This window comes from Bos indicus, chromosome 11 (assembly GCF_029378745.1).
Source record: "Bos indicus isolate NIAB-ARS_2022 breed Sahiwal x Tharparkar chromosome 11, NIAB-ARS_B.indTharparkar_mat_pri_1.0, whole genome shotgun sequence".
Classification (NCBI taxonomy): Eukaryota; Metazoa; Chordata; class Mammalia; order Artiodactyla; family Bovidae; genus Bos; species Bos indicus.
Genome location: NC_091770.1, coordinates 74,993,766 through 75,019,588, shown reverse-complemented (window position 1 = coordinate 75,019,588; position 25,823 = coordinate 74,993,766). Strand labels below are relative to the sequence as shown.

At 35.2% G+C, this 25,823-nt stretch overlaps 1 protein-coding gene across 5 annotated transcripts in view; it reads right to left on the bottom strand.

Annotated features, from left to right (window-relative positions):
• The window catches only part of ATAD2B (ATPase family AAA domain containing 2B), a 122,278-nt gene that overhangs the window by 8,624 nt on the left and 87,831 nt on the right, over positions 1-25,823 (bottom strand). For 3 of the 5 annotated variants that reach the window (XM_070799081.1, XM_070799080.1, XM_019969504.2), the window contains 6 exons: positions 21,416-21,551; positions 19,185-19,381; positions 15,234-15,393; positions 7,982-8,104; positions 5,082-5,219; positions 904-1,587 (listed from right to left, as the gene is read on the bottom strand). In XM_070799081.1, the coding sequence (XP_070655182.1) occupies positions 904-1,587; positions 5,082-5,219; positions 7,982-8,104; positions 15,234-15,393; positions 19,185-19,381; positions 21,416-21,551 (1,438 nt within the window). The remainder of the gene's footprint in view (positions 1-903; positions 1,588-5,081; positions 5,220-7,981; positions 8,105-15,233; positions 15,394-19,184; positions 19,382-21,415; positions 21,552-25,823) is intronic. The other 2 variants (XM_070799082.1, XM_070799083.1) reach the window with 1 other exon arrangement.

The following is a 25,823-nucleotide window of genomic DNA, read 5'->3' as shown; positions in this document are numbered from 1 at the left end:
GTTACCTGTTTAGGAAGGAAATGCACAGTGAACAGGGTAGGTCTGTCTCTTAATACACCCCACCCCTCCACGGGCTAAAGAATCATGATAAATAGCAAAGCAGGGCCAGAAACCCTCAACTCCCCCATCCACTGCTTCTTCAGGAATCACATATCCAAGGGAAGTCAGGAGTGGGCAGAGAGCTCTGACTCAGCAACAATCAAGTCACTTTGACAGTGAGGATTCTGCTGCTTTCTTCCACCACTGGTTTATAAAGCAACAGTGTCTCTAGATTAACACCCCTCAGATTCAACTGACAATGACTGCCTGGCATGAATATACCTTAGGATGTGCCAGGTACCAGGAGAGGCAATTAACATACAAGACTTATTTAATCCCTGCAGTGATACCACCCTGAAGTTTAATTCAGAAGATGGAAAGACGCAGAACCAGAAAATACAAGCAACTAACTCAGAATCACATGATTATAATAAACAGCAGTGGAAATATAATGTGGGTTTATATGACTCTGATATACCATACTGCCATAGCATCCAAGTCTTCTCACCTACCTCTCACCCCATCCCAATAATCCTTCTGTCAGAAATCCCATCCTCTTAACAACTGTGGATTTATTCAGCTTTCAGTCATAAATCCATTAGGAAAGGGACAATAATCAGACAGGAGCATGAAGAGGAAGCAGCCAGGAAAGCAATGCCTTCTGGACAATAAACCCTCTAAAACATACACCAAAATTTATTATGTGTGTGTACACTTTTCTAGGAAAAGGGGTGAAAACTGCAACAAATTCTCAAAGGGGTATAATTATTCATCAACTATTGCTACTGGGGACCAGATAAAATATGCATGTAATTAACTCTGCAGTTTAAAACCTCAGGAAAAATTTTAAAACATTAGCTCTACCTTCTTTATCCAGTTCTGCATCTTTAACCTCTACATCAGGGCCAGGCTCTAACTTCTCGTTAGTGCTACATTCCAGTGCCTCTAGTTTCTCAGGATCATCTCCATGATTTTCATTTGAAGTTTCTGGTTTTTCTTTTGACTGGTCCTCCAGGAGAGTCTTTTGTTCAGAACTACATTTATCTCCACTGCCACAGCAAGAAACTACTTCAGCTTTGCCATTCTGACACTCCAGAACTGGTATTCCTTCAAAACTGTCTGTGGAGGCCTCACCATTTAGACAGCCTTCTTTAAGGAAAGGCTCTTTCCGAGATGTCTGTTCTGGATTTAGAGAACTGCTGCTGTTGATGAGTAGAGACTCATTTGAACTTTCCTCTTCGGTAGATGCAAAGTTCTCTTTTGTGCTTGCTCCATTGTTAAGCCTCTGCCCCTGGTCCATGTCCATGATGTCACAGGATGATTCATCATTGGTCATAGATAAGTCTCCAGTCTCTTCTCCATTTTCTTCATGGCAGTCAGTGCTTACCTCAAACTCTCCATTTTCGAGCAATTTCCTGTCCTCCATATGATTCTCATAGTCAGTAAATTTGGTGTCGTCTTCATCTTTTTTTAAATTATTGACTTTCCTTTTCTTAATAATTCCTTTACCCCACTGTGATCGCCGCCGTGATTTTCTCCGAACTCGAACTATTTTACAAAGAAGGGAAAAAGATATATAGAACTTGTAGGTGCAATGCTTGTTTCACAAATGTTTATTAAGTAAGATCCAAAAGAAAGTAAACCCACACTACCGTAACACAGAGACAAAAACTACTTAGCTCTTGGCACCCATGTTGACTAATCTTCACACCTACAAAATGGATATGATGTCAGGGATGAGCTCTGACAAATGAAAATATTTTTAATTTATTTCCTGCATGAGTTGACTAAGCACTCACTCTTTATGACTGCCCTAGATTCTACTTTATTGCTTTTCCTAATTCTTAACACCCAAAGGCCAAGCACACTATACATTTAGGAAATGGTCATATTACCAGGCTGCCTGGAAGGTTTGGGACTACAGCCCTGGATTTCCACCAGGAAAATGAGTGCTTTGCCAGCAAGATCTCCCAAAAGCTCTTAAACCATAAAAGAAATTAAGATATGATCGAATATGTGAAGAGACAAAAGTTATAGGTATCTCTACTGCCTCTCCTTTCCTAAGAAGTTTAGACAATGTGGTTAGCCACCTGTTAGCCTTCTACCACAAATGTTTCTCCTAGCAGGATCAATTTCTTGCAAAGTTGTTATTGGAAAATATGCAGAAAACAAGTCCTCTGCTATCAAGGCAACAATAACAACATTAATAAACACTGAAAATAAATATTTGATCAGTTATATAAAGTGAGAGACCTACAAAAGTTGCAGGGACTATACTCTTTGGTGTTAGAAACTATCAAGAGTTTTATCAGTAGATAGCTGGTACTTTCAGGTCATGATGGACATAGGAATATTTATTTCCCACATCAAAGGTAGTTGGTTGTGCAAGTCGATCCCATTGTCCCTAAAATGAAAAGTTAACTTCTATTTTGCAATGTGGGACACTTGCATGAAGAAATTTAAATATAAAAGTTATTAAAGCAAACTAGTTAAGCTAGAGACTTATTACTTCTGACATCTACCACTGGATTCTGAATATTAGTTGAAAGCCATCAGAGTAAAAGTAATTCATTTTTTCCAAGGCTATAAAAATAATGTCAAATCTGGCTTAGTTTAAAAAGAGATAATATATATTTTTAATATGTCAATGTTGAAAGCTTTCTGGGCAAAGACATTTTAAAAAGAAAATGCAAATATGGGCCACTAAGTGGAGAATGTTTAATCCATAGTTTTAAAATTGCTGTTGAAAGACAAATAGAAGGGAATATGGTCTTAAAACAACCCTCATTTCTTTACGTCAGCACTTAATATGAACTTGTGATCTTTATCCATTAAAATAATTCTAAAACATTATTATGTATATGTACACTTTTCTAGGAAAAAAAATGAATAAAGATCTTTTAATGGATAAAGATCATAATGTATCAACAGCACATAGTGTGTTTACATACTTTTTTCACCCTTTTATCTTTAATCCTTACTAAGTCTTATAAAGACACCAAGGTAAGATATATGACAAATTGTCATAAATGTTACTTTTCTTTCTGATCTAAGAATAAATCTACCAAAGGTTTCTAAAATCATTTCCAAAATTCAACTTATTTAGTGACTTGGCTCAAAATTTATTTTGCCCTCAAAACTGTACTATCATTGCAATCATCTCTCCATTCGTTCCCCCCCCCCCATTTCTATTTTTACAATTTACAGTTACAGGGTAATTGGAGAAGAAATTTCTATATTAGTCTACTTTCAAAAGCACAGGCTAAAGTGATGAGCATTCATAAGCATTCCATTACTTATATGAAAGATTAACCCAGTCCATATTAAAAGTGAAAGAAAAGTATTCAGCTTGCTCTTTCTCTAAAATGTAGAACTGTTAGGCTTTTCTACCTGACCAGTCACTCCTGACATTGTGTCCTTGCTTATTCTCCAACAACCAAAGTGACAAGAGGTTCCCTTTTCCTTTCCTTACTAGGTCATGTAGCACTAAAGCCAGGAGGCTGGACCCTGCTCGATCAAGAGCCAGCTCAATTATTTGATAACGTACTCGTACCCTAAGCAAAAGCTAGGAACTTTTCTGAAGTTTACTTCTAATGCTTTCATCCCAGACAAGAGAAAATGTTCTTATTTGTGGGGAGGTCAAACTAGAGGTATTTTCCCCATCTTTTTATAATCACTTCTAATGCTTAGTGAGATTTTGGTCAAATAAGAGAAATTGGTTATATATGTGCCACAAGAATCAAGATTTTTGTTTCAGTCACTGTTCTATCACCTTTTTCAGGGGTACTTTTTGTGAAAAGCCCATTTAGAGGCACAGTCTTTAAAATCAAGTTTTATAGCATCTCTGAGCTTGTTCCCAAAACTAAGACCTTAGGAAAGCAACTCTTCCATAGGGAGATTTAGACATACTAATTTAAGTAACATAATGTAAAATAGTCAAATGATGAGTCACATATGCCATCTACTGGTCAGAGAAAACAAAACTCACATTTGTAGATTAAAAAACATTTTAACACTTATAGAAAATTAAAACTGTTGAAGCAATGTTCAATATATTTTAGTGGGTAAATATTTTTATCAGTTGCAGAGAATGTAAGGATTTCAACATTTAAATTAGAGTGTTATGTTAGATAATCCAGGTCACGATTCAAGGTACAACCAGGACAAATAGCTTAATCAGCTTCCTAGGACGAAATGCACCATTAACTCCTTCAAATTTTCTCACACATGAATGCCATTTATCACAAAGAGGACAAGATTAAAAAAAAAAAAAAAAAAAAACTGAGTCTGGTTCATTCATTCAACTTCAATGCCACTGGTGGAAGAACTTATTATGGCCATCTTTACTGACAGCCGGAGCAGAATTACCACCTTTATATCAGAAGAATAGCATACACAATCCAAAGATGGCCATCTTTAGTGAAACATAAAGATTACATTAGGAAGATGCTGTGTTTATTACCATTTGTCTTTTAGAAATTTTTACAGATCACCATGAATAAGGAAAAGTGAGGAAAACATAGAACACTGAATTTTCCCCTTCTAAATACACCTCACTTACAAAACAAACAAAAGAAAACAAACAAAAAAGAACAAAACAAACAGAAGAAAAATAAATAAATACATCTCACTTAAACAAAACCAGAAAAAGAAAGCTGAATAGATTTTTCTCAGAAAAATCAACTTCCTGCTGTTAATTCAGGCACTCTCTTACAGCACAGTTTCCATTTCCCACCATAAAGAGAGCACCCTGCATAATATACAGCAAGGGGTTGAAGGTGGGGTGGATAATAATCTACTGGCTGCATATCTCTTTCCAAAACCCAAAGTCTAAAGCTGAAAATATTTAAATCTAGTTCAACTACAACAGCAAGCACTGAACAGAGATAGAAAAAAAGCAAATAAGGTTAAAGAAATATACTGATTCAGCATCTTACCCCACAAGCTCCTGGCAGCCGTTTGGTGTATGTGCCCAATTCCTAACACTTCTGCCTCATTCACAGTTGTTCCCACTGCTGGATAACAAGATCTCAAATACTCACATGCACATTTATTTGCAGAACTGTGCCAGACATCCATTGGATTTCTTTGTTTGTGCCGAAATGCCTCTTCAACTCTAGTTTCTGTCTTTCGAGCTCCAGTACCATGAGGATTTATTTGTTCTGCTGTTACCGATAAGCCTGCAAGCAGAAGATAAGCGATACCTATTTAAATATCCCCAGCTAAATAAACCAACAAGGTTAAAAAAAAAAGTCTGAAATACTGAGTTTTAAAGTCATTAATTATACTTGGACAGTTTGTAATTTGGATGAAAATAGTACCTTTTGTCTTAAGATGGGAAAGAAACTAGATATCATATCATAAAAATAAAATGGTAGGCCATGCTTATTTACACTTAATCCCCAAAGGGCCCCATGTTGACTAACTTTATTTTGCAAAGGGATACATTTCACATTTTTATGACTGTAAGACAATAAGATTATATATTGCCAAAAAGTCATGATTTCTGCCATCTTAGAAAGTATAAGCATATACTGGGCCACTAAACCCCATTCATATAAACCATTTCCATCTGATATAAGCTGGCTGTTACAGCACACTGTGTAAGTTTGGTTTTTCTGCATTGATCTTCATAAAAATAACTGTTCCATCTCAATTTTCTTTACAGATCTCTTTCTTCTATGCTGTCTTTAGTGTTACCATCCAAGTTTCTAAGGACTATCTCTGGAATCCCTTTTCTTCTCACTTCAATCTACATCTTCCACCACAAGTATCATTCATGCCTTCAGCTTCTACTGACATTATATAATTATTCCCAAATCACATTTTAATCCAAAACTGTCTTGAGCTCCTGATTTATATCAGCTGCCTACTTGATATCACCAACTGCATATCCTAAAGATAGATCAAATTAAAAATAACTGGTTTCTCTTTTTCCCAGAAAAAGACCTATCCTTATATATTCCCTCTCTCTACTGGTAGTATTAGCATCTCTTTAAATCATTAAATCAGTAATGTGGCAGCTAAATTTTGCCTCTTTCTTTCCTTCCCAATGCCTTCCACCCCTGCAGCCACAACTGTCTCATGTTAATCCTACTTTCATTCCCACTTCATTAATTAAAACTCTGGACTTCTCCAACAGCCCCCACCCTCCAACAGTTTAACCGAGGTACAATTAACACAACATAAAAATCACTCACTTCAAGTGTACAATTAAGTGATTTTTAGCAGATTTACAGAGCTGTGCAATCACACAGCAATCCAATTTAAGAAACTGTTCCAGGCAATCACTAATCCACTTTTTGTCTCTATAATAGACTGGCTTTTTGTGAGCATTTCATATGAATGGAATTATACAATATCTGGTCTTTGGTGACTGTTTTCTCTCACTTAGAGTAACATTTCTAAAGTTCATCCATGTTGCACCTTGTTCCTTTTTATAGCTGAGTGGTATGTCATTGTACAATACACCCTGTTTTGCTTACCCATTCATCAGTTGACAGACATTTGGGTTGTTTCTAGTTTTTAGTTGCTGTGAATAATACTGCTATGAACATTCATGTACAAGTCTTTATATGGACATATGTTTTCATTTCTCTTGGGAAGATCCCTAGGAGTAGAATCGCTGGGTCATATGGTAAACATTATGCTTAACTTTTTTAGAAACGGCCAAAATGTTTGCAAAACTGGCTCCGACAGCTTTCTAACTAGGCTCTCATCCTCCCACCCTGCCATAGTGAGACCTTGCTACTCCCTGCTGCTAAAATAATTTACCAATCCATTCCACTGCTTCAGATACTTCAATGACTCCTACTGCCTACGACAATTGTTCTCAAACGTCAGTATACATAAAAACCACTGTTAAAGCACAGATTTCTCAAGCTTCTCTCAGAGAACGTAGTTTCCCAGTTCTAAGCTAATGTGGGTAATTAACACACATTTTAAAAAAAAACACAGACCTACAGAATAAAGTCCAAGTCCATGACATTGATTCACTCAATTACTTGCACTTATATTGTAAATAAGGAGGAGAGAGACAACAACAACAACAAAATGACAAAAGCTATGGTGACCAGAGCCTATATTAGATTAAATGGCCAGGGAAGGCCTCTCTAATACAGTAGAAGAAAAGTATATTCACAACTTCAATGTCCTCAGCCCAGCGCACCTTCTGAGTTCTATTTCTCACCCGTCTGTACATCTTTAGCAATGCCAAACAGTTAGCAGTTCTTCAGATATGCCACGTTATTTCATGTCTCTGCAGAACTGTGTGTTCTGCCTACAATACTTCCTCCTTCTTTGTCACTGCCTCCTCCTTCCCTCTACTTCACTACAGACCACACTTGTACATTCATTCCCCAAACTCTGATTTCCTACCAGGTTTCCTACCAGGAGGTCTATCCTCTGTGATGAATATGCTGTAGTTAGTGCATATGCCACACTGCACTTGATTTGTTTTACACTTACTCTCTCCTGCTAAAGTATGAGTTCCCCAAGGACAGGATTATATACTGAACAAACAAAACACATGTGCTATGTGTTTATATTAACAAAATTGCACATAAAACTCCAATAAGTTAAAAAAAAAAGTATTCCTAAATTTTTAATATTAGATATTACATGTTAAAAATAAAACTCTTCAAATATGAAAACCTATCTAAATCCTTTAAGAACAGAAATCCATAATTAACAAAGATGTGTTCCTACAAAAGAAATTTCACTAAGTACTGCTTTATTTCTATAATTGGTACTAAAATTGTGACAGAAAGTAAATTTTTAAAACATCTTTGAGAATTTACATGACACATATTCGTATCAGAAATTAAGTAAAGGCTGGGCCTCAAGATACACTTTCATTATACCAGCAACTATAAGTAAACACCATCCAGTGACACTCAGTGACCTCTTAGTCTTCAATAGCATGTTCACTTCTATAACTTACCTCTTTTTATTCTTGCTTCCTTAATTTCTTCACAGAGTTTATTAAATTCTGGATCCAACTCAGCTGCAATGATGGCATGTGCAGTATCCTTCAGAGTACAAGCCCTGTGCCTAATTATTTTGTCTGTTAAAAAGTTGGTATACATTTATTAAACACACAAATGAAATAACATGAAAAAAGGGCATCTTAAGAAGAAAAGTAAAAGAACATAAACATTTAAATAAAACTGTAAAAAGCATTTATAGATAAGACACAAATTCATTTAAAGTGATGAGTGAAAAATAAATATGGGCTTCCCTGGTGGCTCAGTGGTAAAGAATTCACCTGCCAATGCAGGAGAGATGGGTTCGATCCCTGGGTTGGGAAGATCCCCTGCAGAAGGAAATGACAACCCACTCTGATATTCTTGCCTGGGAAGTCCTATGGACAGAGAAGCCTGGAGGGCTATAGTCCATAGGCTCACACAAGAGTCAGACATGACTTAGGGACTAAACAACAACAACAAAAATATATAATAAACTACTCAATTAAGTTGACAATCCTCTGAGAATTATACTTTTAGAACTTCAAAGTAATAAGCCTACTTAACAAATCATTACCTCAAAGATATAGCTTTATTTGATAATTTTGAAAAGTGTATTACTTTAAATAAAAATTATTTAAAGATATAAAGAATATTCATCATACATCCAGCACCAGAGTTGCCATGCATAGACACTGAGGTTTCAGAAAACCATACATAATTTTCTCCATAAGAGAAAACTGGTCAAAATTATGTTAAAGAATATAATGTATGCTAAAGCAAGGGTGACCTATTAAAAAATTGTGACAGAAACAAATATGATAAGGCACTCTAAGAATGCAAGATGATATAAACTATAGGTAGTTCTAGGAGAAAAGTGCATACTCTGTTCTAGGTAAACTATACCTAAAACTGGTAATAAAAGAAGAGTCTCTCTGCTTTACACTTAACAGAGAAGTCCTCATTCATTAACAAGATAACAGAGAAGTCCTCATTCATTAACAAGATAACAACTGTGCTCCCTAGAGCTGGCAACTCCAAGATGTTACAAGTCACATAAATGCATTAAAGTCACTTAATTGGTAACAGTTTTTAGAACTAGAATCCAAGTCACAGAATAATATCTGCCTTTTCATCTCTAGCGAAGACAAAAAGTATAAAAATGTATTTTACATATAACTTTTCTTAGAACATCTAATAGTTCATTGTGAAAAATCTTACAAAAACAAACATGCAGCACTCAAAAAGGCAGCCCACTAGTATATTTCCTTCAATATATTTTCTCTAAACTGTCACTCAATAAACATTGATTGTCAACTGTACCAAGAACTGAGTCAGATGATGGCCATACAGTAGTGAACAAAACAGGTCTCTACTTTCAAGGAGCTTTTCAGACTAGTATAGGAAAGAAGTATTTAGCCAAATAACCTCATATGTACATAGAAACACCTCTGCCTACCCTTTCCTCACCCCTCAAAAAACGTATAACAGCTATGATCAAAATCTACAGAATACTGAATGGGCAAGTCAGGAGAGAATTCTCTAAATTAGAGGCATTTAAGGTGAGACTCGCTGAGAAGGCAATGGCAACCCACTCCAGTACTCTTGCCTGGAAAATCCCATGGACGGAGGAGCCTGGGAGGCTGCAGTCCATGGGGTCGCTACGAGTTGGACACAACTGAGCGACTTCACTTTCACTTTTCACTTTCATGCATTGGAGAAGGAAATGGCAACCCACTCCAGTGTTCTTGCCTGGAGAATCCCAGGGACGGGGGAGCCTGGTGGGCTGCCATCTCTGGGGTCGCACAGAGTCGGACACGACTGAAGCGACTTAGCAGCAGCAGCAGCAAGGTGAGACTCGAAGCATGCATTAGCATAGCCACTGACAAAGGGAAAAACCAGTACAGGTTCAGAAAATGCCATGTGAAAAAGTCCTGAAATAAAAAGATCTTGGAGATTTCTAGAAACTGAAAGGTAGCCTATGTGATTAGTACACAATAAGCAAGTGGCAAACGGGAATCTGACCACATTAAGGATTTTAGATCTTATCCTAAGAGCAATGAAAAGACCCAAGCAGGGAAACAACATGATTTAATTCTCTAGATAAGGGGCCACTGGGTGGTTTTCAGACAGAAAGTGATTTGAGTTGATTTGTATTTAAGAGTATAGTAATACAGGCAGTACCAGAGGTCAAGGGAATGATAAGATGGAAGTTGGAAGACCAATTAAGACTCGCGGGGAATTCGCTGGCAGTCCAGTAGTTAGGACTTGGTGCTTTTCACTGCTAGGATCCAGGACCTAAGCTTAATCCCTGGCTGGGGAACTAAGATCCCACAAGCTGCATGGCATGACCAAAAAAAAATTTTTTTTTAGGCTAAGAAAAGTAGTCTACAAAGGTATAGAAAAAGAGGATATGGCTGAAAAAATAGAGTGTGGAGGAGTGGTGGGAAATTCATTCACTTGTCTGAATCTCCATTTATTGAGCATCCACTTATGAAACATTTTCTACATATAAACTGTGTCAGTGCTAGAGATATGCAGCCCTGGCCTGAGACATGCCTAAAATGAATGCCCCATTAAATCCTGCTCATCTCCATGTAATGTCTTCTCCTCTGTGCCCTGCTCACACTGTACATGTACCTAATACACACCTGATGAAATTGGATCATCAGCTGCTGCTGCCACAAGACAAAATTCAAAACTGCCACCTCTGTGCTACCTTAACCATCTAGTATAATCACCAATAATCAGGTATTTGCCATTCCTATAAAACTGTGAGTTTCTAGATAAGAGAGTCTGTAGTGTATTTATAAACTGTTATGGGTTAAACTGTGTTCTTCCCCCATATTCACATGTTGATACTGTACTCCCCAATATACCAGAATGTGACTATATTTGGAGTAGAGCCTTTAAAGAAGTAATCAAGGTAAAAGGTCCTATGAGTAGGCCCTACTCTAATCGGACTTCTGTCCTTAGGTGGAGAGGAAATTTGGAGACATACAAGAAATACCAGGGGTGCACAGACACAGAGAAAAGATGACCATGTGAGGACACAGCAAGAAGGTTGCCATCTGAAGGCAAAGGAAAGAGGCTTCAGAAGAAACCAAATCTGCCAACACCTTGATTTTGGACTTTTAGCCCCCAAAACTATGAGAAAATGTCTGCTGTTTAAGGCATGCAGTCTGTGGCATTTTGTTAAGGAAGTGCTAACAAATTAATATCATAAGATATAGCATAATATCTGTCACACAGTAATTATTCAATATGTATTACTCCATCTGAAGAGGCAAAGACTATCACAGTATTCTAAACACTCAGCTCAGTAACAGCACATGGTACTTACAAATAATAACAGAAAATGTGAATGAGTTTAACTGAAGTATAACCCATAGAGGGCTCCAAACACCAGAGTGAATCAGTGAGCTTTATTCCTAAGCATCTAGTACAAAACAGAAGATTTCGAGAATACTACAAGACTTAAGGTTGAAATTTCAGCAAAATTTGCTAAATGATGGTATGTATGTGAATACATTTAAGGGCTAGAGGAGGCATTAAGTACAGAACAAACAGTGGGGAACAGTTAAACATAAAACATATCATATATTTATGAGATAATAATTAGGGTCAAATATTGACCTGGTCACATTTAGAACCTACAAGTTAAAATTCTTCTAGTTAACATATTTAATTTTTGTCCACGTTATCCTCATGGGAGAATCCAGGTAAACACTTAGGCAATACATATAGCTTCCAAAACGCTGGCTTTTGTCTTCTATGTACATGCTAGCTTTTTCCCAAAACGGCCAAGTGTTCTGTAAAACAGAGCACTGTAAGCTTTCAAATACTCATGGGAGCTTGTAAAAGTAATACAAAATTCATGTAATTTCCACTTGCTACACAACAGACCCTGAGGTTGTTTTTCTAATACATAACAAGTTGTTCTGTTGCTAAGAAAGAAAACAGGGCTCTTGACTAAAGATATGAAAAAAATCTGAACAGAGCCGAAATCATGCTTTTGAATTATATGATACTTTTTGCATCTAAAACAGTAAAGGAATAAAGTTACAAGTCTACCATGTCAATTCTGTAAGACAGAGCCATATCCTTTGATTATACAACTACATTCTATACTAAAAGGTTATTATGCACCAGAAATCAATGCTTCTTTCATGAAAGTAATATTATTTTGATGTGATTATAATTAAGTTACACAGAAGAGGGGGAAAGGATCTGGACCGATCCTTTCTACTGGCTTTTTCTAACCACTCAAATTCATTTATCACTAGCAGTCCTTAGATTTGTTCCAAAATAGAATTTAATTTTAAATGTGGTCCAGGGAATACAGTAAAGGGTCATTCTAAAGTAAATGTATAGGTACCCACTAAGGAAACAATTATGACAAATTAAGGTGATTTAAATAATAATGATAACAAAAACAAATATATGAACTACTAACCTTTATGGAACACTTATCACATCCTAGGCACTATGCTAACATATTCAAGTTGAACCACATGAAAATGACAATTTCATAAGGTAGGGCCTAATATATTTTCTCATCTAATCCTTACAACTACCCCAAGAGAAGAGTAGTTTTCCATAATTGCAGATAAGGAAACTAAAATTTAGAGGACTTAACTTTATTTCCTAAAGAACTAGGAAATAAAATGGGGACTGAAGCCTAGGTGCACATCCAAAGCCCAGGGTCTCATTACCTACTGCACAATGTCAGTAACCTCCATGTCTTGAAAACCTAACAGAATGAGAGTGTAGGTGCTCAAGTACTCTCACACACTGCTTAAGGCCATTATAGACACTTGTGCAGTTGTACCTTCACCCAGAACCCAGCAAGGGAATCAAAGGAGACTGACATCCAGCCCATTCTTTACTAGGCAAACTGTGGCCCTGTTACAGATGCCATCTACACTGCAAAGGAGATTCACTCAGTCACACAAAACTGCTATATTGGTTAACAAGTGCCCCTGATGCTGCTAGATGATTTTTTAAATTGTGAGAAAGTTTTAACAACACAGATTTAAAGCCCTAAAAGAGATTATACACTCTTTGATACAGAAGTTTGACCTTAAGGAATTTATCTTAAGGAAATAATTAAGGACATACACAAAGTTTATCCTATATTCATCAATATTATAATAGAGAAAGAAGCTAAAAACTCTAATATGCCCAACAATAGGGTATTAGCTATAATACATTCATATGATAAAAATTACATGGTAGAAATACATTGACTCAAACTTTTCACAAAATATTACATAAAAGCTTACAAAAATTATATTTTCATTTTAGTAAAAATATTATGCATTTCACATATAGTATTTGTGCATATGTGTGTGAGAGAGAAAAGGAGGGAGGGAGGGAGAGAAAGAGAAAGAAAAAAATACTAGGTAACAGAATTATAGGTTATAGGTTACTTTTTCTTCATTTTTATCCTCATAAATTTTATCCTCATAAATATTTATCCTCATAAATGATATATAATAAATAACAAACAAATAAACAAACAAACAAACAAATAAACAAACAAAAACTACAAGAGATAAATGTCCTAAAACAAAGCTTAAAAACTATTAAAAGCAATAAAAGATACCAAAAGCAGCTATATAAAATTTTATTCTGCCACTTAACTTGGAACGAAAATATGTGATTTACTGTGGTCTAAATTTAGACAAGAAAGAATCAATTTGTGTAGAAATGAGAAATCCAGGTCATTCTAACAAGTGAACTGAGTTAAGAACCACTGCCCATAAATACAGACATAAAGTAGAAACTATACTCTAAATATCTTTAGATAACTAAAAGTTTAAGTGAATTTTTTTTAAATAAAAAGCATCTTACTTTCATATCACCTGTTGAAGAAACAGAATTCTTAACAGAGTGAGAAAAAGAATGACCCCTGCCAGATGGGAACTGGCCTTGGGTACTCACATTAAACATAAACAACTTTACTGAATACCACTCTGTGACCATGATGGATCAAGACAAAAACAAGACCACTCCATAATCAGATCTGAACACAGACAAAAGTATGAACACTGCCCTACAAAAATAACCAAATATAATCCTATCCTGTGTAAAATGAATGCTGCTTCTTTACCAATCACAACTTTAGTCTGGTTCCATTCTTCTTACTTTTCAGGTTCTTAAAATACCTAGTCCCCAGATTACTTCCACTTCCTAAAAGCATCTGTTCCACTGCAAAGCTCTACTTCCTTAAATTTTCCTCAAAATCACTTAACACAAGCTCAAATCCTATATGATTCCCCATGATGTACATCCTCCTTTATTACAATGTATCAATAAATTCAACTTGTTTAACTACAGATTATTCCTGGAGGTCTCCCCTGGAAGGCATTAACAGAACTGAGACTACAGATTTGAGTACAGGGTGGGATTAGGAGTAAAATAATAAACTATATTGGGTTGGCCAAAAAGTTCATTTAGGTTTTCCATAAGATGTTATGAAAACATTCATAAGATGTTTGTTTACATATGTAAACATATGTACAGTCTATAGAACAGATAATGTCCATCTACCCAAAGGGGTCTTTTGGTAAGTAAACTTAACTATAATAAGTTTCCAGAAATCCAAAATGCCCAGTGTTTATCAGCACTGGTAACGGAGACTAAACAAATCAATCTTAAATTCTCAATTATTCAGTTTTCCATCTTACCTGAAAAAAATAGAATCTAAGTATAAAAAGTGAAAAGCAAATCAAGAAACTAAATCTTGAACATAAAATCCTTGAATTTAAATATATTATCTAATAATTTAATAAGTGAATTAGCAAATATAAACTATCATATACAGGATGGATAAAAAAATAAGGTCCTACTGTACAATACAGGGAACTATACTCAATATCCTGTGGTAAACCATAATGGAAAAGAATATGAAGAAGAATATATGCATATACAACTGAGTCATTTTACCGTACAGCAGAAATTAAACACAACACTGTAAATCAACTATACTTTGATAAAAATTATTTTAAAAATAATAAAATCCTCTAATTTAAATATTTTAGTAATTTAACAAATGAATTTAATAATTAAATTTAATATTTAAGCATACACTTAGTTCCTCAATAAGAAATTTCTAATATGTCATTAAGACTAATTTTTCTATCTGAAATATAGGCAGGTTTTATTTATATTTTAAACTATCTTCTCTTTGATCACCAAAGTCACCCTAGCCCAGCGCATTCTTACCTCCTGGGTCCTTATCTGGATTGTACTCCAAAGCATTGCTACAGATGAGGTCAATATCTTTTAGGAAATCCTTAGCAGTCAGGTAATTATGCTTATCAATTTTAGTTATTACTGTTGATAAGTCCATTGGTTCTTTGATTACTTCAAGATAATCTGAAACCTAAAACAAACACGGTATTTTAATGAAAATTACTTCTGTATTAGTATTTCATATAATCTACTCATAAAAACACAAAACAAAAATAAAAATTATTTTAAAACTAAATCTAGATATCTAGGAAATAATTACATATAAAGGATAAAATTATAGAGCAGTTTATGCCACTAAAGATACTATGTCATACTTTCCATGAAAAGCTTCAGTTTCAAGTCATATTTAATCAACTCTGAAGAGTTTCTCATCTCGAAATATGAAACCAACTGTGTCAGCTTTTGTTTTTTTTTAATCCTTTGGATATACCTGAGAAGAAAATGTATGGGTAAAAGTACCCAATAAGCATCAATAAATGTTACCTAAGCAAAAAAAATTTAAAGGAAAATAAAAAGAAACAGATTTTTTTCCATATTATTAGAGAAGTTCTTGGGTAGATCTCTTTAAAATCTTTAAACAAAAACATTTTTTCTTTTTTAGTTTTCCAAGGTGAATCGTTTCATGGAAAGAGTTTTCTACTCCTTTGGAGTCATTACAAACATTTTGAGTCAATTAGATAACAAAAGTAGGTATTGCTTCCATGACTAATAGAAGATTTGCTGGCCTTGTCCCTAAGTATAAGCAAATCTACAAGCAAAAAATAAATTTTGCTCTGTGTGATTTTTCTGGGAGATAAACCCAAAACAGAGATATTAGTCATGACTGCCCACTAAATTTTATGTTTTATCACTTGACCAATTAGAAAGCTCTTCCACCTATATATCTACAGGTATACCTTGTTTTATTGCACTTCCTTTTATTGCACTTTGCAGATACTACATTTTTTAAAAAACTGAAGGTTTGTGGCAACCTTGCATTGTTGGATGATGGTTAGCATTTTTTAGCAATGAAGCATTTTTTAATTAAGGTATGTACATTGATTTTTTTTTTTTTTTTTGTAGACATAATGCCATTACTAGGGATTCCCTGATAGCTCAGTTGGTAAAGAATCCACCTGCAAGGCAGGAGACCCTAGTTCAATTCCTGAGTCGGATAGGCTGGAGAAGGAATAGGCTAGAGAAGAGATAGACTGCCCACTCCAGTATTCTGGCGCTTCCCTTGTGGCTTAGCTGGTAAAGAATCTGCCTGCAATGCGGGAAACCTGGGATGGATCCCTGGGTTGGCAAGATCCCCTAGAGAAGGGAAAGGCTACCCACTCCAGTATTCTGGCCTGAAGAATTTCATGGAATCACGAAGAGTTGGGCACAATTGAGCAACTTGCACTTCAAGATCCCTTGGAAAAGGGAAAGGGTACCCACTCCAGTATTCTGGCCTGGAGATTGCCATGGAATTGCCAAGAATCGGACACGACTGAGTGACTTTCACTTCACTTCACTTCAATGCCATTACATAGTATAAGCATAACTTTTATATATGCTGGGAAACCAAAGAATTCATATAACTTCACTTTATTGCAATATTCACTTTACACCGTGGTCTAGAACTGAACCTACAACATCTCCCAGGTGTGTGTGCCTGGACTGTCTTCCCCAACGCAAATCTCAAATCAAGTAATTAGTTCTGACATAAACACAGTCTTAGAAATGTTTAATCAGTCCAGGACCAAATTCTGGGAATATGGTAATTTCTGCTCTATGAAATTAAAGGCTAGTTTTCTTCACTATAGATAGCACAGATGCCTTTTAAATTTGTATATATAATATATATTTACATGTATAAATACACCTATATGCCTGTGCCTATAGAATAATATAAGCATATATATACACATATTATTTATGTTTTTAAAATTTTAGGTAGGTATGTGTACATGTTTTAATTTATTTTTCATCCTCTAGAAGCTAAAAAGCCAGCCAATCTCCTTATAGGGGAGTAGTGGAGCTTTACCCAACAAGCAATAGTTCAGAAGGTATTAGTTGGATTCTTGGCTCTGACACTTGATATGTATCGTGTACATGTGGAAAACATTTTATAAACCTTTGTACTATAAAAATTTATATTACTAAAGACCATAACATCTCAGCACTTATGTTTAACTTTAAATTCACTGCTTATTTTCTAAACATTTTTTTTCTCTGCAATTTGCTTTGGAATTCAATGTTTTTAGACATTTCAAATTCATATAAGTTTTTGTGTTTTTAGGTTATCTAAATGTTATTATTTTAGTTTCCCTTCTCTATCCTTCCCAGAGACTCCTATGTTTTCAGCCTTAAAAGCAAACAAAGAAGTAAAGAAATTGAGGAGAAAAAAAAAAAGAGGAAAAAGAGAAAGCATAACTCTAAAATAAAAGTTTTAACTGACCAACATTTTTTATCCCCTTTTACTGCCTTACCATCATTTATATAACTTTTACTCTATCACAGATGGCATGTGAAATCTGACAATCTCTTCTGGTTAGACAGAAAATGTTTTCCTGGGCAAAGACCAAGCTGGTTCATTCTCAGCCTGGGAGACTGACTTGGGGGCAAGTCCTTACCAACTAAGTGTCAGCACTCCCATAAACAATTTGAAATAAACATTTTTAACAACCTTTAAAGGTGGCTTATAGTTTTACGATTTTCTGAAAACATCATGAGATTAAAAACTATGCTTCACAAATACAGAATCATATGTATTAATTGTAAAAGCAAATAGGCAAGCCTTGTCATTCCAGCAGGAAAAAAATGGAAGATAGCTGTGATATAAAGAACATGGGCTTCAAATTTTAAGAAATGTTTTTCTTGGTATGTCACTTGACAACAAGCCTCAGTTTCTTCAACTGCAAACATAATAATGACCTCTGTGGTGGTGCTGAAAGGATCAAATAGCAAAAACTATGTGTTGTGGATAAATATACAAATAAAATTAGACAGTCCCTTTATTCCCAAAAGGAAGATGTGGAAGAATAGATATATTCAGGCTTTCCAAGAGGAAAAAACATAACACTAGCTCCCAGGCATAGACGAGGTAATGGTTCCAAAGGAATCTGCTCAGATCCAAGAGTACAGATTTCACAACAAGGACACAACATTAAACTCTGAACCACTTCATAATTCAAATTTTTAAAAAAGAATAAAAAATTAAAAATAAAAACACCAAAGTTGTTCAAACATGGAGTCTGAACTATAAGAAGAAGGCTAGTAAAGATTGCATTGTGTTCATCCACACACTACATTATCCCAGGATAAAATAAAATAAAATGTATTATACAGTATTATAGTAGATTCCAAATGGAAAATTTCTTTTTTCATCATCACAAATCATGCTCCCACAAGGACACAAAACAATACACATAGAAAGTGAGAAATTTTCCACTGGGAGCAGAGAAAATTCTTAGAGAAAAATAACAGGCTGTGCTTAACTTCATATAGCATCTTAGTCAGAGGCATTTCCAAAATAATGAAAGTCACATTTCAGGTTTCTTAGCTACCTCTTTCAGTAAGATATACACACAATTTGGGAAATTGGTATTAATTGATTAATACCAATATTCTTTTGGAAAGCAGGATTTATCCTGGAATAAAAATAGCCTAGTATGGACAATTCACTAAAGTAACTTTTAATCCTCTTCTTAAGTTGAAGAATAAGAGATTGCAAAGATCAGTACTAATTAAGAGGACATATACAAACTGTCACTAATTTCACCCAAAGTCACCAGATGTTTGCTGATGACACTGGTAGTTATCACATGGATTAAAATTTTACAGGCTAGGGGTAATATTCATCCATGCCTTTGCTTTTTTTCCTTCCAAAAAAAGATGTCAATATTTTTTTCTTTTAGCCAGTTCAACTTCATTGTTTGCACACTACTGAAACAAGACCTCTTCAATATCCACCGGTTTGCTGAAGATGTTAAAGCGTTTATCTGTCGCCAGCCTCTTGGTTACATCCCTGAGAAACAACCGCAACTCTCTTAAAGTATTTTCCTCTTGGTCCTCCATCCGAATTTTCTCTGATTCTGATAACTGACGAGGTGGAGAAGGTAATGCAAGTGGAAGTACCTCCATTGCACAAAGACCTGAAGAAAGTAGAAGAAAATGTTAAGATTCCAACACGGCAGGTCCATGACCTACCTCAATTATTTTTCTGGCACTCCCTTGAAATGTTCTTTTAAGAACAGAATTCCAAATATACATGAACCATGCAAATCCAGCAAGTAAAGATTTGAATGGGAACAAAAGTACATAAGGGAATTATTTATAAAATAACTTACAACAGGACTTCTTTAAAGGGCACATGATATAATTTTAAATAATTTGATCTTGAGATGTTATTTATATACAACTTTAAGAGAAATATTTCAAATCAACATAAATATCTTGAGGTGAAGTACCTGTATATGGTTTGCTGAAGTCAACTTTATTTAAAGATTATTTCTCAAAACAAGGTTGCTTTATATGCATGAAAGTTAAACAGGCAAGTAATAATCCTTTGATCCCTCCCATTCCCAAACACTTCTGATTTTACACAAGTCTCCTACTCTCATATTCTTAATACAACACAGTTAGGATAGTAAATGGCACCTGCAGGGCATGGGGGGGGGGAAACAGTAACTAAAAAAAAACCCCAAAGACATAGAGAAGATGGAAAACCCAGTCTTAAGTTTTATATATAAAATCTATGGTATTCACTATATACTGTAAAACAAACAAAACATCTTCTTAGAAGGTAAAGTATTAACTTGCCTAATCATAATGCTCTCTAATTCCTTAAAAGATTTTCCTGGTATCACACTGAAGCTCAGGATTAAAATTCTAAGTATTCTTGCTGATTTCTAAATAGCCCCTAAGATGAAAAATGAAAGTCAACAGGAGGAACAACTCAAAAAAATAATAATAATAATGTTAATCCTTAACATAGAAAATTCAGATCTACAGGACTTTAATATATCTAGGAACATGCAAGATACTTTATTAAAATGAATCACTTTAATAATAAAATATTTTAAATGCTGTTATTTAGATTAGGAGAAAGCAACAACCAATAACCAGAAGGTATAACTTCCACGTTAAATTTCCCAAGGTTTCTGGGGGGAAAACCCCACCACTATATTCATTTGATAGATGTCCATTTTATAAACACTGAGAAAAATGTGAAAAGGAGCCACTAACGGGCCATAGATTTATTAAAGTATTGGATAATATAACCACTGAAAAACAAAGAAGTATTTAATAACATAACCAATGAAAAACAAAGTATGAAACAGTAAGGAGTTGGCAGAAATGGGAAATGTATTTAAATATCCCATAAGAACAGCCATGAGAAACACACAAAAATTGAACAAAAGATAAGAGGCTTAAATTTTTTCTAATAAATATTTTTTTCAAAGACACTGAAAGACAGATTAATCAAGAGGATCTTATCTTTTACCACCTTTAAGATTTAGGTGGTAAAAATCTTTCCACCTTTAAGATTAGGAAAAGAAATTACTGAATAACTTAGAATGCAGCCCTTTCTTAAGTCAGAGGACTGAATAATTTTGAGGCCCCTCTTAAGGCCAAGAAAACTCTAATGCTTAAAGAGAGCCATGATAGACTTCCAAGTGCCTAGCATAATATATTTAACAAAACAGGTGGTCAATAAATATTTTAAAAATCAATTAATAAATAAAATAAACCAGAAAAGGCAATTGTTCTAATCAGGCCCAACAAAACAACCCTGAACCAGAAAGCAATCAACACAACACCTGTTGTTCACAACCTGCTAGTTGAAGCCCTCAGTACTAAAAATGACTAAAACAGAGCAGAACTAAAGACTTTTTCTATGACTTTTTGAGTCTCATAAATCTACTAGAGCATCTGGATTGAAGTGATAAGGAGATTACTTCATTAACAGTCATCCATTAGAAAAGCTTTAACGATGAAGCTGTACTTTCCAATCTCAAGTCAGTTAAACACAATGGCCACTTCCATGTGTCCATCTAAAGTTAAACAAAACTTGAAAAACTGTCTTCCACAAAGAACTGTTTTGCTTTAATGACTCCAAGAAAGGATATTTCTTAATTCCAACGCCTTCCCCACCCCCATTTTCCTAAAGGCTTTAGGAACTTTACCAGTGTGTTTCCTTCGTGGTGGAGCCATTGAGGCCTGATTGAGAATCAGTTCTTGGAAAAATTTTCTTCTGTCCTCTTCAATAGGCCTTTGAATATATAAGACCTCTTCGTACTGTATTCTAAAGATACATTTAACCTACACACATACACACACACACACAAAGACATTAAATATTAAGAGAATTAAAAGCTTTATATTATACCAAATTATAATTTCAACTTCGGTACCATTTTCAATGTTCACTGAACATTCATGTGGGATTAAAGTAGTCTTAGGCTATGCTGTTGAGAGGTTCAACCTCATGGAATAAACAAGAATGAAATAATGATCCAGTTCAAGTCATTAATAATTATGATATAAAAAAGGATAGTTGATTACAATAGTCAGATGGGGACAATCTTGAAGAGCTGTTCAGTTCAGTTCAGTTCAGTCGCTCAGTCGTGTCCAACTCTTTGCGACCCCATGAATCGCAGCACGCCAGGCCTCCCTTTCCATCACCAACTCCCGGAGTTCACTCAGACTCACGTCCATCGAGTCAGTGATGCCAGCCAGCCATCTCATCCTTTGTCGTCCCCTTCTCCTCTTGCCCCCAATCCCTCCCAGCATCAGAGTCTTTTCCAATGAATCAAATCTTCTCATGAGGTGGCCAAAGTACTGGAGTTTCAGCTTTAGCATCATTCCTTCCAAAGAAATCCCAGGGCTGATCTCCTTCAGAATGGACTGGTTGGATCTCCTTGCAGTCCAAGGGATTCTCAAGAGTCTTCTCCAACACCACAGTTCAAAAGCATCAATTCTTCGGCGCTCAGCCTTCTTCACAGTCCAACTCTCACATCCATACATGACCAATGGAAAAACCATAGCCTTGACTAGACAGACCTTTGTTGGCAAAGAGCTGTTACATGAACTGAAAAGTAATTATCTACAATTTGTCAACACAATAGAGACCAAGGAAGATGCTAACAGCATCACCTTCTCTTAAGATGTTTTTGTGTGCTTCCTATCCACTGACTTCCCCTCCTGGGCTCTTTCCCTACTGAGTCTATCCCACTGGATCCTCTGGAATCCTGGTTTCAGAGCAAACAAACTATACCTTCAATCTCATCAAAGGATGCTCCACAGTGACATCACCTTCCATGCAAAACTCCCAAGCAAAATTAAGCCTGCCATACTCATATCCCAATTCCTCACAGTTAGGGACTGCCACCTCTCCTTTGTTCACCTACTCTATAAAGACTCTGACCCCAGATGTCCCCTTTCTAAAATATGCTATTTAAATCCTCTTTACATCATTCACATTTGTCTATACACTTCATTTGATTTTTTTTAAGAAGGTCTATTTTCTTACTTCTAGACACCAAACTTCCTGAGAACAGAATTCATCTATTTTCCTATACCTACCACTATACCTGGTACCTAGCAATGCTTAATAAGCATGTACTGAATGAGTAAAGCTTGTGGTTTTGTTTCCCAGCCCACATCAAATTGGAAACTGCAAATAAAACAAGGAAAAAAGTCACTAATATGGAAAGAAGTCCCCACCATGACAGTATGGAAATACTGGATTAAAATTTAAGACATCAGATTCTAGCCCAAATTCAGGCATATATTTCTTATAAACTTTGGATAGTCCATTCAGTTTGTCACTATGAATTGTAGAAATTCTTAAAAATTATTTTAACGTATCTTTGTAACAAGGAGGTACATGGAAGCCCCTCATTTTACAGATAAAAAAACTTAGGCTTGGAAAGGTTTATGTGACTGGCCTGAGGTCATAAAATGAATAAATAGAGAAGACTAGATTATATAAGCTGTAAAGGCCATTTTTAACTCTAAAATTCTAAGACAGAGAAGAGACAATTAATGAAAAAGAGCCATCAGAATTCAGCATTTGGATGGGAAATTACCTCAACTCAAAGCCAAATCCTTCAAGAGTTAATATAAAATTTCACCTTGTGCCCGTCCAATATTTTCTTTGAAGACAACCTTCATGTAAAAATCCTTTAAACCCTTCAATCTATGCTATGCAAGGCTTTTCTTGAAAGTTCTGGCAAACAAATTTACTAGTGAACATCCATTATGTGCCAAATATCATGCCAGACATTGTAGTTATAAACCTGAAGAAAAGAGGCTTACTTTCTGCTGTCAAGTCTCAAGTCTCACAAGAAAGTACTATGATACCATGCCAGAAGTGTTTTAACAGAGCTAGTGAAACAGAAGAGACCCTACAAGGGGCAAAGATGAAGATATAGCAAATATACAGAGAAGACATAGCTGAAAATGCTAACATTAACTGGTTCTTTAAAAATAAACAGAACTCAAAACCCTGGAAGCAACAAGATTTTGTTCAAGTGTTTTGTTTAAAGCAAAACATTTAATTTCAATTTTAAATATTCTTCCTTCTGATCATTTTTCAACATTGTGTTGAACTTCATGAATATAAAAGCAAACCAAAAGCAAGTCTACAATAATCCCCCTGATTTGCCTGTCTGATTACTATCAACAGCCTTTTTGTCTTTAAATTCACTCCTATCTTCTGATGTTCCCAGACTCAAACTTCATGCTGCAACAAGACGAAACTCATATTAATTCCCTGAATGAATCATGTTCTCTTTCACACTGGTTCACAATGGTTTTTATATATGCTAATCACTCTTTCCTAAACATTTTTTTAAACTCTCCACTCAAGTCAATATTTTTTGGGTGAAGCTTTCTCTGACTTTTCCAGATAAACTTAGACATACCTCCTACTTTCTCTCTGAAACTTTAAGTTCCATAATTGTTAGTAAATTAATTCAGCTGTGCAACCATCACAAGTCAGTTTTACTAAAAAAATATTTCCATTACCTCCAAAAAGTTCCCCTGTGCCCATCTCAAGTCTATTTACACTTCACTCCCAGCTGACAACCACTGGTTTGGTTTCTGCATCTAGAGATTTCAGTTCTTCTGGAAATCACATATCATAGAACTGGTAGTCTTCTGTGCCCAGCTTCTCTCACTTTTAGAATAATATATTGAGGTTCACTCACGCTGGACAGTGTTATCAGCAGTTTACTCCACTTACTGCTGAATAATATTTCACTCTGTATATATGACATTTTGCTTCACTAATCACCAATTAATGAATGGGTTATTTCCGCTATGAAGAATAATTCTAGTAGCAACACTGGTGTACAAGTCTCTGGGTGAATGTATGTTTATACTTCTCTGGAGTAGTTACCTAGGAGTGAAAATGCTGAGTCATATCAGAACATTCTAAGAACTGCCAACTTTTCAATGTGGCTACACCATTTTACAATCCTCCAGCAATATATAAGAATTCAAGTTTCAACTTCTATCTGCTTCCTTGTTTAAAAATCTCTTTTCTTTGTTCAACCTTGGACTCTTTTTTCCTAATTCTCCTAAATAGAAATAGCTTGTAATTTTCATATATCTCAACTAAAATTCTCCAACTGTTCTCAGAAAAAATCTTCAGGGTCTACAGAAGTATATTACTTACACTAGAATTTTGCCAAAAAAAAAAAAAAAAAAAGGAATGAGGTTAGGCAGGACTTACGTAAAGCCTTTGTGGTAATTCAACGGTCAATTTCTTTTTCCATGTAACAAACATTTACTAAGCAATTCCAGTGTATCAGGAAGGAAGGGCTATAAGACAATCCCCTCCTCTCAAAGAGCTTGTGGTAGTGGTTAGAGACGCAAATGTTTTGGTCTCCACACTTCATTAAACTCTTAAAAATTACTCAAGAACCTAAAAGAGCTTTTGTTTATCTGGGTTATATTGGCCAATATCTATGCACTAAAAATTAAAACTAAGAACCTTTCAAATAATGTATTCATTTAAAACCTATTATATGTCAACACTAAAATATATTCTTCTGATGAAATTATTTATGAAACAAAGAATCACAGACCTAGAGAACAGATTTGTAGTTGCCAAGGGGGAGGGTTATATTGGGAGTTTGGGATTAGCAGATACAAACTATTACATACAAAATGAATAATAGAAGAGAATATGAATGTATGTATAACTGAATCACTTTGCTGCATAGTAGAAATTAACACAATGCTGTAAATCAATGATACTTCAAAAAGATAAATTTAACAACGCATATTCTGTTGAATATCATTATTGACTCAATGGACATGAACTTCAGCAAACTCGAGGATATAGTAGAGGACAGGGAAGCCTGGTGTGCTGTGGTCCATAGGGTCACAAGAGTCGGACATGATTTAGCGACTGAACAACAAAACACTCTTTTGAAAGACATATTTTTTTCAAAATATAAAATATTATATATGTAAAATAAAATTCAGTGAGAAAAGTGGCATTATTTTACATTTCTTCAAATCTCTTTAATGTCTGGCTTAATGAAAGACAACTGGATTCTCATTTTCTGCTTCTGTATTCAA